Raw genomic sequence first — 19,746 nt, 5'->3', positions numbered from 1 at the left:
AGGGAGGTAAGGCAATAAATAGGCCATAGTGGCAAAATAATTACAATATAGCAATTAAACACTGGAGTGATAGATGTGCAGAAGATGAATGTGCAAGTAGAGATACTGGGGTGCAAAGGAGCAAAATAAATAAATAACAGTATGGGATGAGGTAGTTGGATGGGCATTTTACAGATGGGCTATGTACAGGTGCAGTGATCTGTGAGCTGCTCTGACAGCTGGTGCTTAAAGTTAGTGAGGGAGATATGAGTCTCCAGCTTCAGTGATTTTTTTCAGTTTGTTCCAGTCATTGGCAGCAGAGAACTGGAAGGAAAGGCGGCCAAAGGAGGAATTGGCTTTGGGCGTGACCAGTGAAATATACCTGTTGGAGCGCGTGCTACGGGTGGGTGCTGCTATGGTGACCAGTGAGCTGAGATAAGGCGGGGCTTTACCTAGCAAAGACGTATAGATGACCTGGAGCCAGTGGGTTTGGCGACGAATATGAAGCGAGGGCCAGCCAACGAGAGCATACAGGTCGCAGTGGTCGGTAGTATATGTGGTTTTGGTGACAAAACGGATGGCATTGTGATAGACTGCATCCAATTTGCTGAGTAGAGTGTTGGAGGCTATTTTGTAAATGACATCGCCAAAGTCAAGGATCGGTAGGATCGCCAGTTTTACGAGGGTATGTTTGGCAGCATGAGTGAAGGATGCTTTGTTGCGAAATAGGAAGCCGATTCTAGATTTAATTTTGGATTGAATATGCTCAATGTGAGTCTGGAAGGAGAGTTTACAGTCTAACCAGACACCTAGGTATTTGTAGTTGTACACATATTCTAAGTCAGAACCGTCCAGAGCAGTGATGCTGGACGGGCGGGCAGGTGCGGGCAGCGATCGGTTGAAGAGCATGCATTTAGTTTTACTTGCATTTAAGAGCAGTTGGAGGCCACGGAAGAAGAGTTGTATGGCATTGAAGCTCGTCTGGAGGTTAGTTAACACAGTGTCCAATGAAGGGCCAGAAGTATACAGAATGATGTTGTTTGTGTATAGGTGGATCAGAGAATCACCAGCAGCAAGAGCGACATTATTGATGTATATAGAGTGTGTACAGAGGCAGTACGTCCAACCGGCATTACAACTGCAGACCACGTGTAACCATGCCAGACCAGGACTTCCACACCCGGCTTCATCATCTGCGGGATCGTCTGAGGAGGGGGTGCTGAGGAGTATTTCTGTCTGTCTTTCCCCCACAAAAGCCCTTTCGTGGGGGAAAACTCATTCTGATTGGCTGGGCCTGGCTCCCCAGTGGATGCACCCCTGCCCTGTCATGTGAAATCCATAGATTAGGGCCTAATGAATGTATTTCAATTGACTGATTTCCTTATATGAACTGTTACTCAGTAAAATCTTTGAAATTGTTGCGTTTATATTTTGTTCAATGTATACTACTACCACAGGAATACTGTATGCAGTTCAGTCAAACACCGCTACTGTTTGGACTTAGTCTACTGGAGGTCTAGATGGAGCTGTCACGGTACTACCTATACCCATTTATTCCTTACATATCTGAGGGAGTAGGAACTAGGGAAGGGGACTATGGGTATGAATGGAACATGGCCAGCCTAGCTGTGGGTTCTGTCTGGGAAGGGGACTATTGGGTACTGTCTGGCCTGACAGGAAACAATGTTATCTCCACCTGTCAAAATCACTACTACTCTCTATCCCCTCCAAATCCATCTCTATCGCAGTCATTCTCATTCTCTCAGTCCTTTTACTTACATTCTTCTTCCCGTTTGCGCCGCCTGTTTGTTTTCATTCTGTCTCACTGTCCGTCTCTTTCCTTTCTTTCTCCATACTACCATTCGTTCTATCCCAAACTCATCATGTATAACTCTTTGTATCCATCTTTACCACTAGAAAGACCAACAGTAGCCTAATCATGTTTCACCTGTCTCAATCAATGAGAGAAGATTTGAAATAGACAAGATGGCAGCATACACATAGTTGGATTACATCATGGAGCAAAACATTTATGTATTTAATAACGGAGCATTTTCTAAAATTCAAACGAACCACCTGCAACTGGACATAAACATTTTAGAAGATACATGTTTAGCTGAACCGAGAACGAAGATAGTATCACCAAGTTAAGATTAGTCTAAAGTTTTCTGTGCTACGCCAAACAGTACCTATCCTGTAGAGGCTAATGGAGAATCACATTAGCCCATTACAATCTGTACACCAACCCAATGTTAGCGGAGGCTGTGACTGGCACGATGTGTGGGTTTTCTTCAGGCATAACACCGTAACAGACATGGCAGACTGAAATGGCAGAGACAAACTATACTACAACCGTCGCTTTGTTCACAGTTCAGTCCCATTGAACAGTTAAGTCCTACACGACTCATCAGGCTTTCGAACTTCTGAGAAATGAGGTGGGGGATGGAGAGAGAATGAATGTCAGGATTCATAACAGACCTCCACAGACTGGGCCAAAAGGTAGTAGCTCTGCTCAGTAAGTCTAAACACATTTTACAGTTGCTGTTGCAGCTGCTGGGAGGAAACTCTTACAAAAACATATTGCGGTTTTGAACCTGCAGTAAAAGTGCAGTACCTGCAGTCCACTATGGTGTTTTGGAAGAGCAGTAATTGCAGAACAACTGCAGTTATACTTCAACATTACTGAGGTAAAAATAACTTATTTTGGATGCAGTTACACTGCACTCTGACTGCAATCATTTTTTGTATTCTGCTCTCCAGCCACACACACGGAGATAGTAGGCAATTTAACTGAAATAACGAGAAAAAAACGTGTTTTATACTTGAACACACAGCAGTTGGTGGCCAAGTAAAACTAAACCCCATGATGTACTGTACTTCGCAATAACGGAGTTGCACAACGACTTGTGTGGGCGGACTGGAGTTCCGACATCACATAAAATTACGTTTTTATAAAAAATGTTTTAAAAAATCCTGTTTTTGATAAAAATGTCATTTTATGTTACGTCCGAGCTACAGTCCGCACTCAACTCCGTTGATGTGAAGTAGGCCTACATCATGGAATATCAATTTACTTGGCTGGCGGTTGGTAAAATCGTTCAGATACGTTTACACACATTCAAAAGTATCCATATTTGCTGTAGGCTATGCTCTAGAAAAGTTTAAGTATGTTCATCCATCGTCAAACCGACTGTCTGCTTTAATTAGGCTAGTTTACCTTGGAAGAGTTGACTCCCTCGATGACGTATTCGTTTCTCTCCAGTCCTACTGGGGCTTCAGTCGGAGTGATCCCTCGTTCCCTCCGGGAGGCTGCTCTTCTGATGCACGAGCTCCTCGGGACTCGCTTGCTGTCTCTTTCGCGCTCTCTTTCTCTCTCTCTCACACACAGGGGAGGGTGTCTTAACGGTTGGAGCTGAGCTCAAGCTACTCTGGTTCCCTGACTATGTTGATCCGAAACATGTGGTGTTGTACTAGACCTACTGCTCCAGTGACATGATCAAGTTGAATCAAAGCTCTTAAATATTAACTGGAGCCAACTGTTTTTCATGGAAAACATTTGAGAATAAATCTAGTCTATTTTTGCCTAGTCATTTCAAAAAATGTGTGACGTTGATCTTACTTGGACATCCATTTCCGTTAGATTGTGGGCAAAACGCCTCACCTCACTCTTCATAAAGAATTTCCACTCCTAAAACAACTTCGTAAACCAATATATATAAAGGTGAATTAGGTCTAATTCGTTTCAAAACGCACAAAGAAATATATAATGTTGGTGTACAATGTTTTCGAAGATGTATGCCTGCATTGTAGCATGCGTTTAGGCTGATCTTTTTACACTAACTGTGTTTGAACAAATCAAATTGCAGCCAGTATACAGCAGCCACTATGCAGCAGATCGGTCAATTTGCCATTCTGGAAACAATGTAAAACTTTCATCTAATCAGTATCAAGTTACAGTTTGTTTGGAAACATGTTTTTCACGTCTGTGGTATTTACAGTACTGCAGCGCCCTCCGGTGGCCATCGGGTGAAACGACAACAGCGTAATGTACTGTGGAGTAGAGCCAGTGACCGAGGTGACGCTGTGTCATTAATGTTTAACCCCAAGGTACCGGAGTCACCGGACATATGAAAAGTCATGTGAGAAACTGCACTTTACACTATACTGAACTGAAGAAAGACAACGTTCACATCCGACAACGGGGGAGATGGACATGAAACATCTAACTTGTTAATTTAATTTAAGACGGTTTGTTGTATAAGGAGATATACTGAGAACAAACTACACAGTAAGTCATAATGATATTGTGATGAGGATCATTGTATTGTAATATTATTTTTCCCAGAAGACCATTACTTATTCACCCTGTGTGTTTCAATGAAGGACTATGCCAAGAGAAAGTATATCAAATACTTGTTTGATTGGTTAATTGATTTATTGATTGATTGCTTTATTATTTGTTGAATATAAAAACATGTTACTCCACATGGGGTATGATGAGGTGATGAGGTATTTGTGGCATTCTGAGAAACATTGTCCTTACTGTGTGTGTGTAGAGTGGTGGGAATGGGAAGAATTCTGGGGTCTCTGCTGCCAGCGGCTCTGCTGATTGGCTCAGCCCTCTGTATGGGCGTGGTCAGTCTAACCCTAAGCCACACCTCTAGGGTCAGAGTTCACAAAGGGAGGAGCCTCACATTGACCTGCATGAACACAACACATGCAGGTGAGCTAAAAACACACACACACACACAAAAGACTACCTTTGTGGAATGTCACGTACGCCTGTTATACTGGTGTGTGCGTGTGTGTGTGTGTGTGTGTGTGTGTGTGTGTGTGTGTGTGTGTGTGTGTGTGTGTGTGTGTGTGTGTGTGTGTGTGTGTGTGTGTGTGTGTGTGTGTAGGAGTGGTCCAGTACTGGCACACCCCTTTCGGTCGGGTCCAGAACAGCAGTCTTCATGCCAACCAGAAGGATGTGGTTGCTATGCAACGAGATGGTAGCCTGCGGATCCACATTGCTTCTCCTCACCACAGCGGGCTGTACTACTGCCTCCTACTGGCCGGAGGACAAACTACACTCACACCCTACCTGCTGTAAGTACTGTTGTAAGGCAGTCATGTTGTGTTAATACAGTAGTGCACTATATAATAGGGTGCCATTTGGGACTCATACATTCATTCACTCGTTACCTCCCTCAGGACTGCCAGCAGTCCACAGGACCATGCGGTCGAACACAGGCGGGCAGTCAGGAGTATTCTGGGTGGTCATAGAGAGGAGAGGGATGTTGCCGTGGTTTCTGACGGTGTGTTTGCGGCAGCGGTGACGGCATCAGTAGTGGTGACGTTCCTGGTGGGGTTCAGCTCTGGAGCTTTGAGCAGGACACTACTGGACAGGTGCATTGCTTTATCTACCTATATTAAACATGTATTCACCTTTATTTTACATTCGATAAAGATGAAGTTCAGTATTTTACAACTTCATGTTAGATGGGTCCTCACCCTGAAAGTAGAACATGGGCCAGGAGAAACTAAATCATGGTTAGTTGAAACTTGTAGTGGTTGTTTAAAGAAAACCGAACCATGGATTAGTTTCTCTTGGCCCATATACTGCTTTCAGAGTGACAGTAGTCTAGTTGTAAAACACTGAACTTCCCATTTAAACAGCATCAATATTAAATACAGATACATTTTACCACAACTCCTCTCTAAGGTGTGTGAATTGGGTGCGTTCGCTAGGACAGGAACGTCGTAACCATGGTGAAACAGTCAGCGTGGCATTCCGGAAGGATGTGGAACAAGAGGATGAGGATTACTCAGCCTCGACGACAAGCGTTACCATGGAGAATGTAAGCCCATCTCCACCAGCCAAACCTCAGAGAAGCTTCAGGGGCAAACTTCATGAAGAGCCTGCTTACCTGGAGGGCTGCCACCAGGGGAGAGGAGAGGAAGGGAGGGAGAGGGGAGGAGAAGAGGGGAGGGAGGTGGGAGACAGCACAGATGGAAAAGAGAAGAGCAGGAGAGAGGGGGAGGAAGAAAGGAGTGACAGTGAGGAAGGGAGAGAGGGAAAGGAGGGGAGGAATGAAAGTGACAGGGAGGAAGGAAGAAGAGAGTGTGAGGAAGGGAGAGAGGGAAAGGAGGGGAGGAATGAAAGTGACAGGGAGGAAGGAAGAAGAGAGTGTGAGGAAGGGAGAGAGGGAAAGGAGGGGAGGAATGAAAGTGACAGGGAGGAAGGAAGAAGAGAGAGTGAGGAAGGGAGAGAGGGAAAGGAGGGGAGGACAGAGTTTAAGGAGAGGACAGAGAGTGAGGGAGAGGTTGAAGAGGGAGGATTTAGAGGTGATAGTAGCAGTGATTCAGAAGAAGGGTCTGTTGGGGTGAGAGAGGGGGGAGTGGAGAGGCAGGGGGAGGGAACAGCGGGAGAAGAGAGGTGTTCTCCTCCCCGGCCCGCCAGACGGAGCCGTGTGATTCGTCTGTACCAGTACGATGAGGAGGGGCATCGCTATAGTCACCTGCCAAACCCCGCCCCCATGGAACATACTTCCCCCGCCCCCCGGGCCAAGCAGCGCTCGCTGTCCCTCACCAGGCTCAACACCATCATGGCTGCTGCCACCGCCAGCCCCCTGGACCCACAGAACCCCCCGGGCCGAGACTCAGACCCTGACCATGAGGAGAGGGACACAGCCAGTCCAGCCAGCCCATCCCAGGGCCAGGAGAGACCAGTCTTTCAACTGGAGATATGACATACAAGATCTAGGCCTGTATTCATAAAGTGTCTCAGAGTAGAGCTGCTGATAAATGATCTGGTCCTAGCCTGTCCATATAATCTTAATCATTATGATTTAAAAGGCGAAACTGGTTCAAGATCAGCCCTCCTAATCTTGATAGATGCAGCCCGAGCAGAAAGATCAGGGTCATGTTTGAAACAGAAAACAAAAATGTGTGTTTCCTACTGGACAACTTTAACAGTTAGTGCCTTGCCATTTCACTCCATTGTGAAACATTTTCTCAATCACAAATTCTCACACACAAATTCCCAGACACATTTAAGAGTTTGACTTGTCATCACATCCAGCAGATTCCATTATTGTTTTGTAAAAGGAATTGGAAATAAAACATTACAAGTAAATGTTAACTTTGGATGATTGTGTTGCTGACCTGCTGCACCCTCTTTAACCACTGTGATTATTATTATTATTTGACCCTGCTGTTCATCTATGAACGTTTGAACATCTTGGCCATGTACTGTTATAATATCCTGCCTTTCCAGGGAGTTTTTCCTAGCCACCTCGATCCTACATCTGCATTGCTTGCTGTTTGGGGTTTTAGGCTGGGTTTCTGTATAGCACTTTGTGACATCGGCTGATGTAAAAAGGGCTTTATAAACATTTGATTGATTGTTAATTTAAAGTTAGTCCCTGTGTATTTGGTTCTAACCTTGTCCCCAGGTTATGATTGCACATAGCACTAATACGCCTGGGATAACAACTATAGTCTGGCCTATGTTGGAGTGAACAGAAATATTAAATTATTTGACCGAATCACACGACTGCAAGACAGGGGTACACAAATTAGAGGTACACAATACAGGAGGAAGTGTTTGGAGGGAGGCGATTGATTAAATATAAAGCTGATGGCTAATGGTTTGGGACTTGTTTGTGTTCTTTCTATTGGGTTAATTTCCCTGTATTTTATATACACTGAGTGTACAAAACATTGGGAACACCTGCTCTTTCCATGTCATAGACTGACCAGGTGAATGCAGGTGAAAGCTATGATACCTTATTGATGTCACTTGTTAAATCCACTTCAGTGCAGATGAAGGGGAGGAGACAGGTTAAAGAAGGATTAATAAGCCGTGAGACATGTATTGTGTATGTGTGCCATTCAGAGAGTGAATGGGCAAGACAAAAGATGGTAGTAGTTGCCAGGCGCACCGGCTTGAGTGTCAAGAACTGTAACGCTGCTGGGTTTTTCATGCTCAACAGTTTCCGTGTGGATCAAGAATAGTTCACCACCCAAAGGACATCCAGCCAACTTGACACAACTGTGGGAAGCATTGGAGTCAACATGGGCCAGCATCCCTGTGGAACACTTTCGACACCTTGTAGAGTCCATGCCTGACGAATTGAGGCTGTTCCGAGGGCAAAACAGGGTGCAACTCAATATTAGGAAGGTGTTCCTAATGCCTTTACACTCAGTATATATTTCCATACTGAGATTGGAATAATACTGTGAAAATTATTATGATGCCCTTTAAGTGTAAGAGCTATTTGCAAAGACCGCCTGAAATTTCAGCCTGTCTTGGTGGGATGGGGTTTTGGCCTGTCTGGTGACATCACCAGGCATTAAATTTGTTAATAGACCAATAAGAAAGAGTTTCAAATCTCTCTGCCAATAACATTTTGTTTTCCCCTCCCCACTCAGACCACTCCCAGACAGTCCTAGCAAAATTCTTGCTTGAATAATTGCTAAGTTATGTTTCTTTTTTAGCATTTTAATTTAAAACAATCACAGTAAGGTACTTAATCGTTACCCTGAATTGATTTGATATTGACATAAAACGGCTGCATTGGACCTTTAACGAAGGCCATGTTTGACATGTTGATCCACCAGACCATAAGACAAAAGTCTCTGGTAAATGAATTTGGTAGTACCAATCACAGCCCAGTATATTTGGTTGTAGCGATGAGGTTAGAAGCAGGTTTGGTACAATTCCATTCTTTATTCTTGTTCTGAAGACACTATAAACAAGGTAAGACTCAAATGAATGGAATAAATGTTAAATGAAACAGAAAAATTCCCCAGTCGATCTTAACAACACTGGCTAGAGAACTGTGGCCACAGATGCAATACATATGAAAAATAGTTATTTAGTTATTTTCTTCTTGTTGAACTTGTTTAAATTAACACTGAAAAAGTCTTTTCAGAGAGAAAGAGAGGACTTCACTGTTTGTCCCACGAAGCACAGAGGCCATCACTGGAAGTGTGTGTGCGCTCCGTGACACTGTATGCGTGTATGTGTGCACAGTCCATGGAAGGTGTGTGTGCGGTTTCTGTATATTTCAAATGGAGGCAGAACATCCTCATGTGTGCTTCTCTCTTTCGCTCGCTTGCATTGCTTCTCTCTCTTGCTTTCCTGCTCCCTCTTTCTCCTCTTCTGCGGTTTGGCGAGTGTCCTCCCCTATAGTGCTGCCAGCCGAGCTTTCTGCCACTCCACAAACTCATCCAATAACACCGGCCCTGCAGAGAGAGAGAGTAGTGTTAGTGTGAGGGACTGTGTATGTATGTTTTTTAGTGTGTTTTAGTGTGTGTACTCACAGGCTCCATCCTCGTCATAGTTACTGAGGTCTGTGCTGACTGTACGACTAAACTCTAAGACGTTATACCACTGGTCTTTATTCATCACCTTGTACTTGGACTGCTGCAGGGGAGGAGAGAGAAGCAAGGGGGATGAGAGAAAATGGAGGAAGAGAGTGTAGAAAAGCGGGGAGAGGGGGAGGACAGAGAGAAGAGAAGGAGATGGATATTAGGAGCGAGTCAATGCAGGAACCACACAGCTGTGTTCAACATAGGGTGTGTGTTACCTCCAGAAACTGGTTGAAGACAGGGAACAGTGGCCATGTTCTCCCCAGTAGCAACGCTAGCATGGACTTAGCTGTGTCCATGTCCAGACTCCTCTGGTCCTTATCCTGGGGGAGAGAAGGGGAAGAAGAGAGGAAGGAGAGGAGGAGAGGCAGATGGAGGAGTAAGATAGATGTTAAAGAGGGAGAGATAATGTAAGTACATCTGCCATCCAGACCCTCTCCTCAGGAAGTCAAACCATTTCCTGACTATGAACCAGTGATAGATGACTCACTCTGGCAAAGTCGAAGGCGTATCTGTAGATGTTTTTAAAGATGATTGTGTCGTTGAGCTGATTGCGCAAGTAGTCCAGTTTCCCCTGTAACCTCTCTATGCAGTCACACCTATAGGGGGGTGTAGTGTCACAAACAAACATGGTTTCCCAGTCACACCTATAGAATCAGAAGCGTCAGAAACAGACATGTGATGTGGTAAATCAAGGTTACTCACTGTAGTAAAGTCATTCCCTTAAGCCACTCCTCCTTAGTGAAAAATCCCATATTTGGTGCTTCTAGTTTCCAGGCTAAAACTAACATGATTATCTGAAAAAGAGAGAGGGGAGAAAGAGAGGGGAGAGAGAATATGCATCATAATTATCAACGATGGATGATGGTGGGTGAAGAGAAAAGAGGAGGAAGACTAACGTTTTCTGGTTCCACTCCAATGTCTTCACAGAACTTCTCCATCCCCTCTGGACCCAACACCTCATCTGGACCTGGCACAAACACACGGGAAGCATGCACAAAACACACAGAATGGTATAAATGACTCAATACTTAGTGACCAATAATCAACTTGAGCTTTCCTTGCGACTTAAAGAGTTCTAATCAGAGTGTGTATCAAAGTTAATAGGGCAATCTATGATCATCATGATGTGACACAGTGCCTTCAGAAAGTATTCACACCCCTTGACTTTTTCCACATTTTGTTGGGATACAGCCTGGATTTAAAAATGATGAAACAGATTGTGTCATCGGCCTACACACAATGTCAAAGTGGAATTACATTTTTTTTTAAATGTTTACAAATGAATGAAAAATGAAAAGCTGAAATATCTTGAGTCAATAAGTATTCAATCCCTTTGTTATGGCAAGCCTAAAGTTCAGGAGTAAAAATGTGCTTAAGGCAATAATAGTGTTTAACATGATTTTTGAACGACTACCTCATCTCTGTACCTCACGCATACAATTATCTGTAAGGTCTCTCAGTCAAGCAGTGAATTTTAAACAGATTCAACCACAAAGACCAAGGACGTTTTTCAATGCCTCACAAAGGAGGACACCTTTTGGTAGATGGGTAAAAATGAACAAACGCAGACATTGAATATCCCTTTGAGAATGGTGAAGTTATTAATTACACTTTGGATGGTATATCAATACACCCAGTCACTCAAAGCTACAGGCGTCCTTCCCAACTCAGTTGCCGGAGAGGAAGGAAGCCGCTCAGGGATTTCACCATGGTGATTTTAAAACTGTTACAGAGTTTAATGCCTGTGATAGGAGAAATGGATCAACAACATTGTAGTTACTCCATAATACTAACCTAAATGGCAGAGTAAAAAGAAGGAAGTCTGAACAGAATAAAAAATATTCCAAAACATGCCCCCTGTTTGCAATAATGTACTAAAATAAAATTGAAAAGAATTTGGCAAAGAAATAAACTTTATGTCCTAAATACAAAGCATGATGTGCATGATGTTTGGGGCAAATCCATAACAACACATCACTGAGTACCACTCTTCATATTTTCAAGCATGGTGGTGGCTGCATCATGTTATGAGTATGCTTGTCATCGGCAAGGATTAGGGAGTTTTTTTAGGATAAAAAAAACGGAATAGAGCTAAGCACAGGCGAAATCCTACAGGAAATTCTGGTTGAGTCTGCTTTCCAACAAACACAGAGACAAATTCACCTTTCAGCAGGACAATAACCTAAAACACAAGACCAAATATACACCGGAGTTGCTTACCAAGATGACATTGAATGTCAAGTGGCCTAGTTACAGTTTTGACTTAAATTGGCTTCATCTATGGCAAGACTTGAAAATGCTGTCTAGGCATGATTAACAACCAACTTGACAGAGTTTGAAGAATTTAAAAAATAATGTGCAAATATTGTGCAATCCAGGTGTGCAAAGCGCTTAGAGACTTACCAGAAAGACTTATAGCCAATTTTCCTCTACTGTGCGAATTGTCATCAAATCAATGCAATACTATCCCCTTTCAATGCAACATACTGAAATAAACTACAGATTCTATTGCATTGACAGTCATGACTCCGTGTTGCATTGACAGTCAGACCGGTGCACCATAACCAATCAGAACTTCAGTTTTCCTATATGCAAATAGACCATTGCCATACAGTGGGGGAAAAAAGTATTTGATCCCCTGCTGATTTTGTAGGTTTGCCCACTTACAAAGAAATGATCAGTCTATAACTTTAATAGTAGGTTTATTTTAACAGTGAGAGACAGAATAACAACAAAAAAAATCAGAAAAACGCATGTCAAAAATGTTATAAAATGATTTGCATTTTAATGAGGGAAATAAGTATTTGACCCCTCTGCAAAACATGACTTAGTACTTGGTGGCAAAACCCTTGTTGGCAATCACAGAGGTCAGACGTTTCTTGTAGTTGGCCACCAGGTTTGCACACATCTCAGGAGGGATTTTGTCCCACTCCTCTTTGCAGATCTTCTCCAAGTCATTAAGGTTTCGAGGCTGACGTTTGGCAACTCGAACCTTCAGCTCCCTCCACAGATTTTCTATGGGATTTAAGGTCTGGAGACTGGCTAGGCCACTCCAGGACCTTAATGTGCTTCTTCTTGAGCCACTCCTTTGTTGCCTTGGCCGTGTGTTTTGGGTCATTGTCATGCTGGAATACCCATCCACGACCCATTTTCAATGCCCTGGCTGAGGGAAGGAGGTTCTCACCCAAGATTTGACGGTACATGGCCCCGTCAATCGTCTCTTTGATGCGGTGAAGTTGTCCTCGAAGCATAATGTTTCCACCTCCATGTTTGACGGTGGAGATGGTGTTCTTGGGGTCATTGGCAGCATTCCTCCTCCTCCAAACACGGCGAGTTGAGTTGATATCAAAGAGCTCCATTTTGGTCTCATCTGACCACAACACTTTCACCAGTTGTCCTCTGAGTCATTCAGATGTTCATTGGCAAACTTCAGACGGGCATGTATATGTATTCTTGAGCAGGGGGACCTTGCGGGCACTGCAGGATTTCAGTCCTTCACGGCGTAGTGTGTTACCAATTGTTTTCTTGGTGACTATGGTCCCAGCTGCCTTGAGATCATTGACAAGATCCTCCCGTGTAGTTCTGGGCTGATTCCTCACCGTTCTCATGATCATTGCAACTCCACGAGGTGGGATCTTACATGGAGCCCCAGGCCGAGGGATATTGACAGTTCTTTTGTGTTTCTTCCATTTGCGAATAATCGCACCAACTGTTGTCACCTTCTCACCAAGCTGCTTGGCGATGGTCTTGTAGCCCATTCCAGCCTTGTGTCGGTCTACAATCTTGTCCCTGACATCCTTGGAGAGCTCTTTGGTCTTGGCCATGGTGGAGAGTTTGGAATCTGATTGATTGATTGCTTCTGTGGAGAGGTGTCTTTTTTACAGGTAACAAGCTGCGGTTAGGAGCACTCCCTTTAAGAGTGTGCTCCTAATCTCAGCTTGTTACCTGTATAAAAGACACCTGGGAGCCAGAAATCTTTCTGATTGAGAGGGGGTCAAATACTTATTTCCCTCATTAAAATGCAAATCAATTTATAACATTTTTGACATGCGTTTTTCTGGATTTTTGTTGTTGTTATTCTGTCTCTCACTGTTCAAATAAACCTACCATTAAAATTATAGACTGATCCTTTCTTTGTCAGTGGGCAAACGTACAAAATCAGCAGGGAATCAAATACTTTTTCCCCCCACTGTATATGGATCTGTGCCCTTCACTTTGAACTGGACTGTGTTTAGAGCATGAGTGGTCACAAGTAGATGCGCTTGTTTTGAGATCAAAGCAAGAGCTGCATGTAGCCAGTTGTGTACATTTGTTCATATTCTTTGCTAATAAGTAAGTTATTAGCTCAGTTATAGCTCATTTCCAGTCAGTAATGGGGGAGTGGTTTTGTCCTACAAGAGCAAAAAACAGGTGCCTTTCTAGGCATCTTTGAAATGTCAGTCAGGTAAATAGCTTTTTTCTGTCTTTAAGGGGCAATTTGAGAGGCTTGAATAAGCTAAGTAGCCAATATTGGTAAGGGAATAATAATGCATTTTATTTCGTAAAGTGATTTCTTGCATCAAACGCCACAACATGTTCAGTCACCTCCTTGTCTGAAGGACAAGCGGATAAACAGGTTAGTGTCAATCCCTAAATGTTTTTTTCAAAAGTCTCATGGAATATAGGCTTACATTTAACATCACACATTGGCTGCTACTGTAGGCTGAATACATTTTGGGATACATTTTCTCCATTGTTTTTTATGGTAGGCCACTCTGGTAGACCTACATTATGATCAAATAGCCACAGTAGCCTACTAGGCCACTGTTATAACCTTAAAGCGAGAACAGCCTCAGTGTTCACAGTAAAGTTGCACAGAATTTTCACAATGTTCAAGTTTGTGCTCAGCAGACCAGAAATTTGCTCAGTGCCTAATTTTTTTTGAGGGAACATTGCCCAGAGCTGTAATCACTGCCAAAGGTGTACATGTACTTACTCAGTGGTGTGAATACTTATGTAAATGAGATATTTCTGCATTTTATTTTCAGTAAATTTGCTAATATTTCTAAAAACATGTTTTCACTTTGTCATTATGGGGTATTGTGTGTAGATAGGTGAGAAATAAGTCAAGGGGTATGAATACTTTCTGAAGGCACTGTACCTGTGTACTCGTAGAACCAGGCCAGACATTTCTTATTGGAGAACTGGTCCTCTGGGCTGATCAACCGGCCTGGAGCCTGGGGTCTGCAGAAACTACAACATACAGGATAGAACACAGTCAGAAACTACAATATACAGGATAGAACACAGTCAGAAACTACAATATACAGGATAGAACACAGTCAGAAACTACAACGCGGGTTTGAACCCAGTCAGAAACTACAACGCGGGATAGGACCCAGTCAGAAACTACAACGCGGGATAGGACCCAGTCAGAAACTACAACGCGGGATAGGACCCAGTCAGAAACTACAACGCGGGATAGGACCCAGTCAGAAACTACAACGCGGGATAGGACCCAGTCAGAAACTACAACGCGGGATAGGACCAGTCAGAAACTACAACGCGGGATAGAACCCAGTCAGAAACTACAACGCGGGATAGAACCCAGTCAGAAACTACAACGCGGGATAGGACCCAGTCAGAAACTACAACGCGGGATAGGACCCAGTCAGAAACTACAACGCGGGATAGGACCCAGTCAGAAACTACAACGCGGGATAGGACCCAGTCAGAAACTACAACGCGGGATAGGACCCAGTCAGAAACTACAACGCGGGATAGGACCCAGTCAGAAACTACAACGCGGGATAGGACCCAGTCAGAAACTACAACGCGGGATAGGACCCAGTCAGAAACTACAACGCGGGATAGGACCCAGTCAGAAACTACAACGCGGGATAGGACCCAGTCAGAAACTACAACGCGGGATAGGACCCAGTCAGAAACTACAACGCGGGATAGGACCCAGTCAGAAACTACAACGCGGAATAGGACCCAGTCAGAAACTACAACGCGGGATAGGACCCAGTCAGAAACTACAACGCGGGATAGGACCCAGTCAGAAACTACAACGCGGGATAGGACCCAGTCAGAAACTACAACGCGGGATAGGACCCAGTCAGAAACTACAACGCGGGATAGGACCCAGTCAGAAACTACAACGCGGGATAGGACCCAGTCAGAAACTACAACGCGGGATAGGACCCAGTCAGAAACTACAACGCGGGATAGGACCCAGTCAGAAACTACAACGCGGGATAGGACCCAGTCAGAAACTACAACGCGGGATAGAACCCAGTCAGAAACTACAACGCGGGATAGAACCCAGTCAGAAACTACAACGCGGGTTAGAACCCAGTCAGAAACTACAACGCGGGATAGAACCCAGTCAGAAACTACAACGCGGGACAGAACCCAGTCAGAAACTACAACGCGGGTTAGAACCCAGTCAGAAACTACAACGCGGGTTAGAACCCAGTCAGAAACTACAACGCGGGTTAGAACCCAGTCAGAAACTACAACGCGGGATAGAACCCAGTCAGAAACTACAACGCGGGATAGAACCCAGTCAGAAAATACAACGCGGGTTAGAACCCAGTCAGAAAATACAACGCGGGTTAGAACCCAGTCAGAAACTACAACACGGGTTAGAACCCAGTCAGAAACTACAACGTGGGATAGAACCCAGTCAGAAACTACAATGTGGGTTAGAACCCAGTCAGAAACTACAACGCGGGTTAGAACCCAGTCAGAAACTACAACGCGGTTAGAATCCAGTCAGAAACTACAACACGGGATAGAACATGGTCACTAAACAGACTCGGACAAATGTATTAGAGGAGTTCTCAGGATATTCAGTGTCACACACACTCCTCCCCCTCTTCTTTCCTGTGGACTGACTGAGGTCTGTGTTGCATAAGGGGACAAATATGTGCTGAGTGTTGAGTTCTTTAAGTCAAGCAGCCAGGCTCACTGCACAGAGCAAAGCCAGCAAGCAGCAGCTGCAACACACACAGTGGAATGGGTGAGGAGGAGGGTCTACAGTAGAAGGGTTGGGTGAGGCAGAGTTCCACTACAGCTCTAAATACAGCAGTGGGTGGGGTGTAGAGGGTGGAGGGAAAATACCAAACATCCAATAGTGGAGGATGGTGGGAAAAGTGGTTAGGTGAGGAGCAGGAGGTGGGTGAGGGATGGTGGGGAAGGAGGGCAGGGGTGATGGGTGAGGAGCAGGGGTGACGGGTAGTGTTCCTCACCAGGTGATTTTACACTTCCTGAGTCCCGGGTCATCTGAACCTGAAGACTTCCTCTTCTTCTTCACAGGCATCGCGGAGTCACCACACGGGTTAACTAGCTGGGCTGGGTCCACACACACACTGAATGTCAGCTCACCCAGCCAAAAGCCATACCATAAACAGTATACTATTTACAGATAGTATATAGGAGAAGTACCTATGTATTTCTGGTCTCCTTGTCCATTCAAATCTATAAGATTCTATAATGAAAACACAGTTTACAGTGAGACGTGATGTGATGAACTACATAGTACAATAACATTATAAAGCATACATAAAGACAAGACGGTATGGTCACATCACATAGCTAATCAACTCTTAGAATGCCCCTACTCTGGCAGTGGCTCAACTAGCTATAGTTCTGGGCCATCCCAATAGTTCCCTCATGAGTCTGTTAACTTACAAATCTGTCCAGCGTATGTGATATTGTCTGTAGATCTGCCTCCTCAGCCAGTCCGAACACTGTGTACTATCCTACGGCAACAGAGAGTGAGGGAGAGGGGAGATGACATATTAGCTAATATACTGGCAAGCTATCTTTGTCTTGTGTAAGTGGTTTTTCGCCGTTGTGTGCCAGACAAGGCGTAAACCACAGATCAGATAACTCCCATGTTTAATGTTAGCCAATTGACTGTATATCGAAGCAGCTAGCTAGCCTAAACAAACAGATCTCATCCAATGTGGACCTTAGCCCATTCAATAGACAGTAGCTGCAGTGGTGTAGTGCTGCCTGGAGAAGTGGGTATACTCTAATTTTCTGTGTTTCTGTACTGTACAATGTAGGCCTACAGTACAGTACATGTGATGTCAGTTTGCAAACCAAATTTATAAAAATCTGATATAATTCTGGCAGGTAGGATTACTTTGCAGTCAACATTAAATTGGGAAGGCCTTAGGAAATGTTAATTCAAACAGCGCTGTTACTAACAGCATTTACTGTTAGTAACATCTTTCCTACATACCCTACCGGCTACCGTTGTCGTTATTTTGTGAGCTGTTCCATGCCACAACCAATTGAGAGGCATACTCTTGCTGAAACTAGGCTGTGTGTGGCGTGCATGTGAATACACTGAGTATACAACACATTAAGAACTCTTTCTCTGCTCTTTCCATGACCGACCAAGTAAATCCAGGTGAAGGATATGAATTCTTACTGATGTCACTTGTTAAATCCACTTCAAGCCGTGTAGATGAAGGGAAAGAGACAGTTTAAAGAAGGATTTTTAAGCCTCGAGACAATTCAGACATGGATTGTGTATGTGTGCCATTCAGAGGATGAATTGGCAAGACAAAATATTTAAGTGCCTTTGAATGGGGTATTATAGTAGGTTCCAGGCTCACAGGTTTGTTGTCAAGAACTGCCTCCACTGCTGTTTTTTTCCTCACACAACGCTTTCAACAGTTTGTAGAGTCAACCTGGGCCAGCATCCATGTGGAATGCTTTCGACACCTTGTAGGGTCCATGCCCCGACGAATTGAGGTTGTTCTGACAGGGGGGGTGACACATCAATGATTGCTACTCTACTAGCTAGCTAACCAGTTAACGTACATAGAACTACAACAAATAACGATATTCATCGACACACATGCAAGAGTTTCTCGCAATTATTGTCGTAGGTGCTAGTTAACGTTAAACACTGGTCTGAATAACTGCGTCACCGTAATGCAGAACGGAGAGAAACATTCATAAACCCACTGTACCTGGTAACTAGTTAGATAGCTTGTCTAAATATTAACTATAGTACAATGCCAAAGTAGGGAAGAACGGTTATCAAAAACAATTTGAAAATATACAAGATTTCGTATGACAGGTCTAGCATGAGTACTAACGTTAGCTAGCAATGTTAACTGCGATTGCGAAGCCAAAGCAAAGGCTAACAATATGCATTGATGTTCCAAATCAAATTGTATTCATCCCATGACCGGAATACAACTGGTGTAGACTTTACAGCGAAATGCTTGCTTACGAACCATCCCAACGATGCAGGTTTTAAAATGTCACATTAACTTACCGGATGAACGTTATTTGGCAATCAATTTACGTTAACTAGCTAGCTAACGTTAAGTGAAACAAGGAATATAATCTTGATCTGGCTAAATCTATACATGTAATTAATCATCTCAACCACAAAACTAACTAACGTTATGTGTATAAAGATCACAACAATACACACGACTGGGGCTTTGCTTCTTTGTAGTTATCAACAAAATTAAGACATAACTAGCCAGAGTTGGCTAAAAATCTAAGCTAATTAGTTCGCTAACTAGCCAACGAACGCGGGTAGCTAACATCCAACTACTTCAGCTAACCAGTTCGCAGGTTATTTCTGTCATGATGTTCAAAAGCCAACAGAGTCGAATATGTCGGACCATCTAGCTAGAATACATGGGGTACAGAGATCAGTCGAATTCGACCAAAACAATGGAAACGATTAGCTGGAATGTTAACTAGCTAACGGTAGCTAAGTTAGTTTCTCAACAGAACTTGAAGTCAGAAAACGTATTTAGCCGTTGTTGGCTAGCTAAATATTTGCCACAGGTTTACGTCAGTTCATCCACCGGTTACAACACCGTTCTGGATATTATAATTATGTGAATATTTTATGCAAACCTTGGATTCCAAGAGTTGTATTTCTTTTTATGCGAGTAGATCATATACTTTCACGGTTGATCACTTTCCAAGTGGTAAAAGCAAACTGCTTTCTTCCGGGGCAACAGAGAGCTATGGAACGTACCACCTGATTTCAAGGGGTGCGCGATTGAGTCGTACTAGCTATGGAAATAAATCACATTACAGGTCGAATTATTCGAATATACATTTTACCGTGCTTGATTTAAAATATCGAAAGAAATATAACTACGGATTACTCGGGCTCCCGAGTCGCGCGGTGGTCTAAGACACTGCATCTCAGTGCAAGAGGCGTCACTGCAGTAACTGGTTCGAATCCATCACATCCGGCCGTGATTGGAAGTCCCATAGGGTGAGGCACAATTGGCCCAGCGTCGTCCGAGTTTGGCGTCATTGTAAATAAGAATTTGTTCTTAACTGACTTGCCTAGTTAAAAAATATATATTATGTATAAATAAAACGCCAATATCACACGATCTTCTGTGCCATAAAGTGTCAGAC

General features: G+C 43.8%; 3 protein-coding genes across 7 annotated transcripts in view; 1 reads left to right on the top strand and 2 right to left on the bottom strand.

Annotated features, from left to right (window-relative positions):
* Positions 1–3,525, bottom strand: part of LOC106612883 (calpain-5) — a 34,119-nt gene extending 30,594 nt beyond the window's left edge. The window contains exon 1 of one of the 3 annotated variants that reach the window (XM_014214497.3): positions 3,197–3,525. The gene's annotated coding sequence lies outside the window, so the exon portion shown is untranslated. The remainder of the gene's footprint in view (positions 1–3,196) is intronic. The other 2 variants (XM_014214495.3, XM_014214498.3) reach the window with 2 other exon arrangements.
* A 546-nt stretch (positions 3,526–4,071) lies between these two features.
* LOC106612884 (uncharacterized) lies at positions 4,072–7,616 on the top strand. Its single transcript, XM_014214499.3, has 5 exons — positions 4,072–4,267; positions 4,536–4,702; positions 4,881–5,070; positions 5,176–5,370; positions 5,687–7,616. Exons 2-5 carry the CDS (start codon positions 4,546–4,548, stop codon positions 6,711–6,713), a joined length of 1,569 nt encoding a protein of 522 aa, XP_014069974.2. The 5' UTR covers positions 4,072–4,267; positions 4,536–4,545; the 3' UTR covers positions 6,714–7,616.
* A 1,059-nt stretch (positions 7,617–8,675) lies between these two features.
* LOC106612886 (DCN1-like protein 5) lies at positions 8,676–19,504 on the bottom strand. Of its 3 annotated transcripts, XM_014214501.3 has the most exons (11): positions 19,228–19,504; positions 17,020–17,090; positions 16,774–16,816; positions 16,578–16,680; positions 14,483–14,574; positions 10,239–10,309; positions 10,045–10,136; positions 9,830–9,938; positions 9,558–9,662; positions 9,292–9,394; positions 8,676–9,213 (listed from the first exon to the last, which is right to left on the bottom strand). In XM_014214501.3, exons 4-11 carry the CDS (start codon positions 16,646–16,648, stop codon positions 9,155–9,157), a joined length of 702 nt encoding a protein of 233 aa, XP_014069976.1. In that variant the 5' UTR covers positions 16,649–16,680; positions 16,774–16,816; positions 17,020–17,090; positions 19,228–19,504; the 3' UTR covers positions 8,676–9,154. The 3 variants fall into 3 exon arrangements, with proteins under 3 accessions (XP_014069976.1, XP_014069977.1, XP_014069978.1); XM_014214502.3 differs by lacking the exon at positions 16,774–16,816; XM_014214503.3 differs by lacking the exon at positions 17,020–17,090 and having other exon boundaries at positions 19,228–19,357.
* Between the last annotated feature and the right edge of the window lie 242 nt (positions 19,505–19,746).

This window comes from Salmo salar, chromosome 09 (genome assembly GCF_965601325.2).
Source record: "Salmo salar chromosome 09, fSalSal1, whole genome shotgun sequence".
Classification (NCBI taxonomy): Eukaryota; Metazoa; Chordata; class Actinopteri; order Salmoniformes; family Salmonidae; genus Salmo; species Salmo salar.
The sequence above is the reverse complement of the archived record's forward strand: the minus strand, read 5'-3'. Positions and strand labels throughout refer to the sequence as shown.

Bases quoted from the DNA above. Each gene is read 5' to 3' on its own strand.
- LOC106612884 (XM_014214499.3), top strand. From the start codon at position 4,546: ATGGGAAGAATTCTGGGGTCTCTGCTGCCAGCGGCTCTGCTGATTGGC. The intron at 5,071-5,175 runs GTAAGTACTGTT...TACCTCCCTCAG, and splicing joins ACACTCACACCCTACCTGCT to GACTGCCAGCAGTCCACAGG. The intron at 5,371-5,686 runs GTGCATTGCTTT...CTCCTCTCTAAG, and splicing joins AGCAGGACACTACTGGACAG to GTGTGTGAATTGGGTGCGTT.
- LOC106612886 (XM_014214501.3), bottom strand. From the start codon at position 16,648: ATGCCTGTGAAGAAGAAGAGGAAGTCTTCAGGTTCAGATGACCCGGGA. The intron at 14,575-16,577 runs GTGAGGAACACT...TGTATGTTGTAG, and splicing joins AGGAAGTGTAAAATCACCTG to TTTCTGCAGACCCCAGGCTC. The intron at 10,310-14,482 runs GTACAGTGCCTT...TGTTTGTGCCAG, and splicing joins CTGGTTCTACGAGTACACAG to GTCCAGATGAGGTGTTGGGT.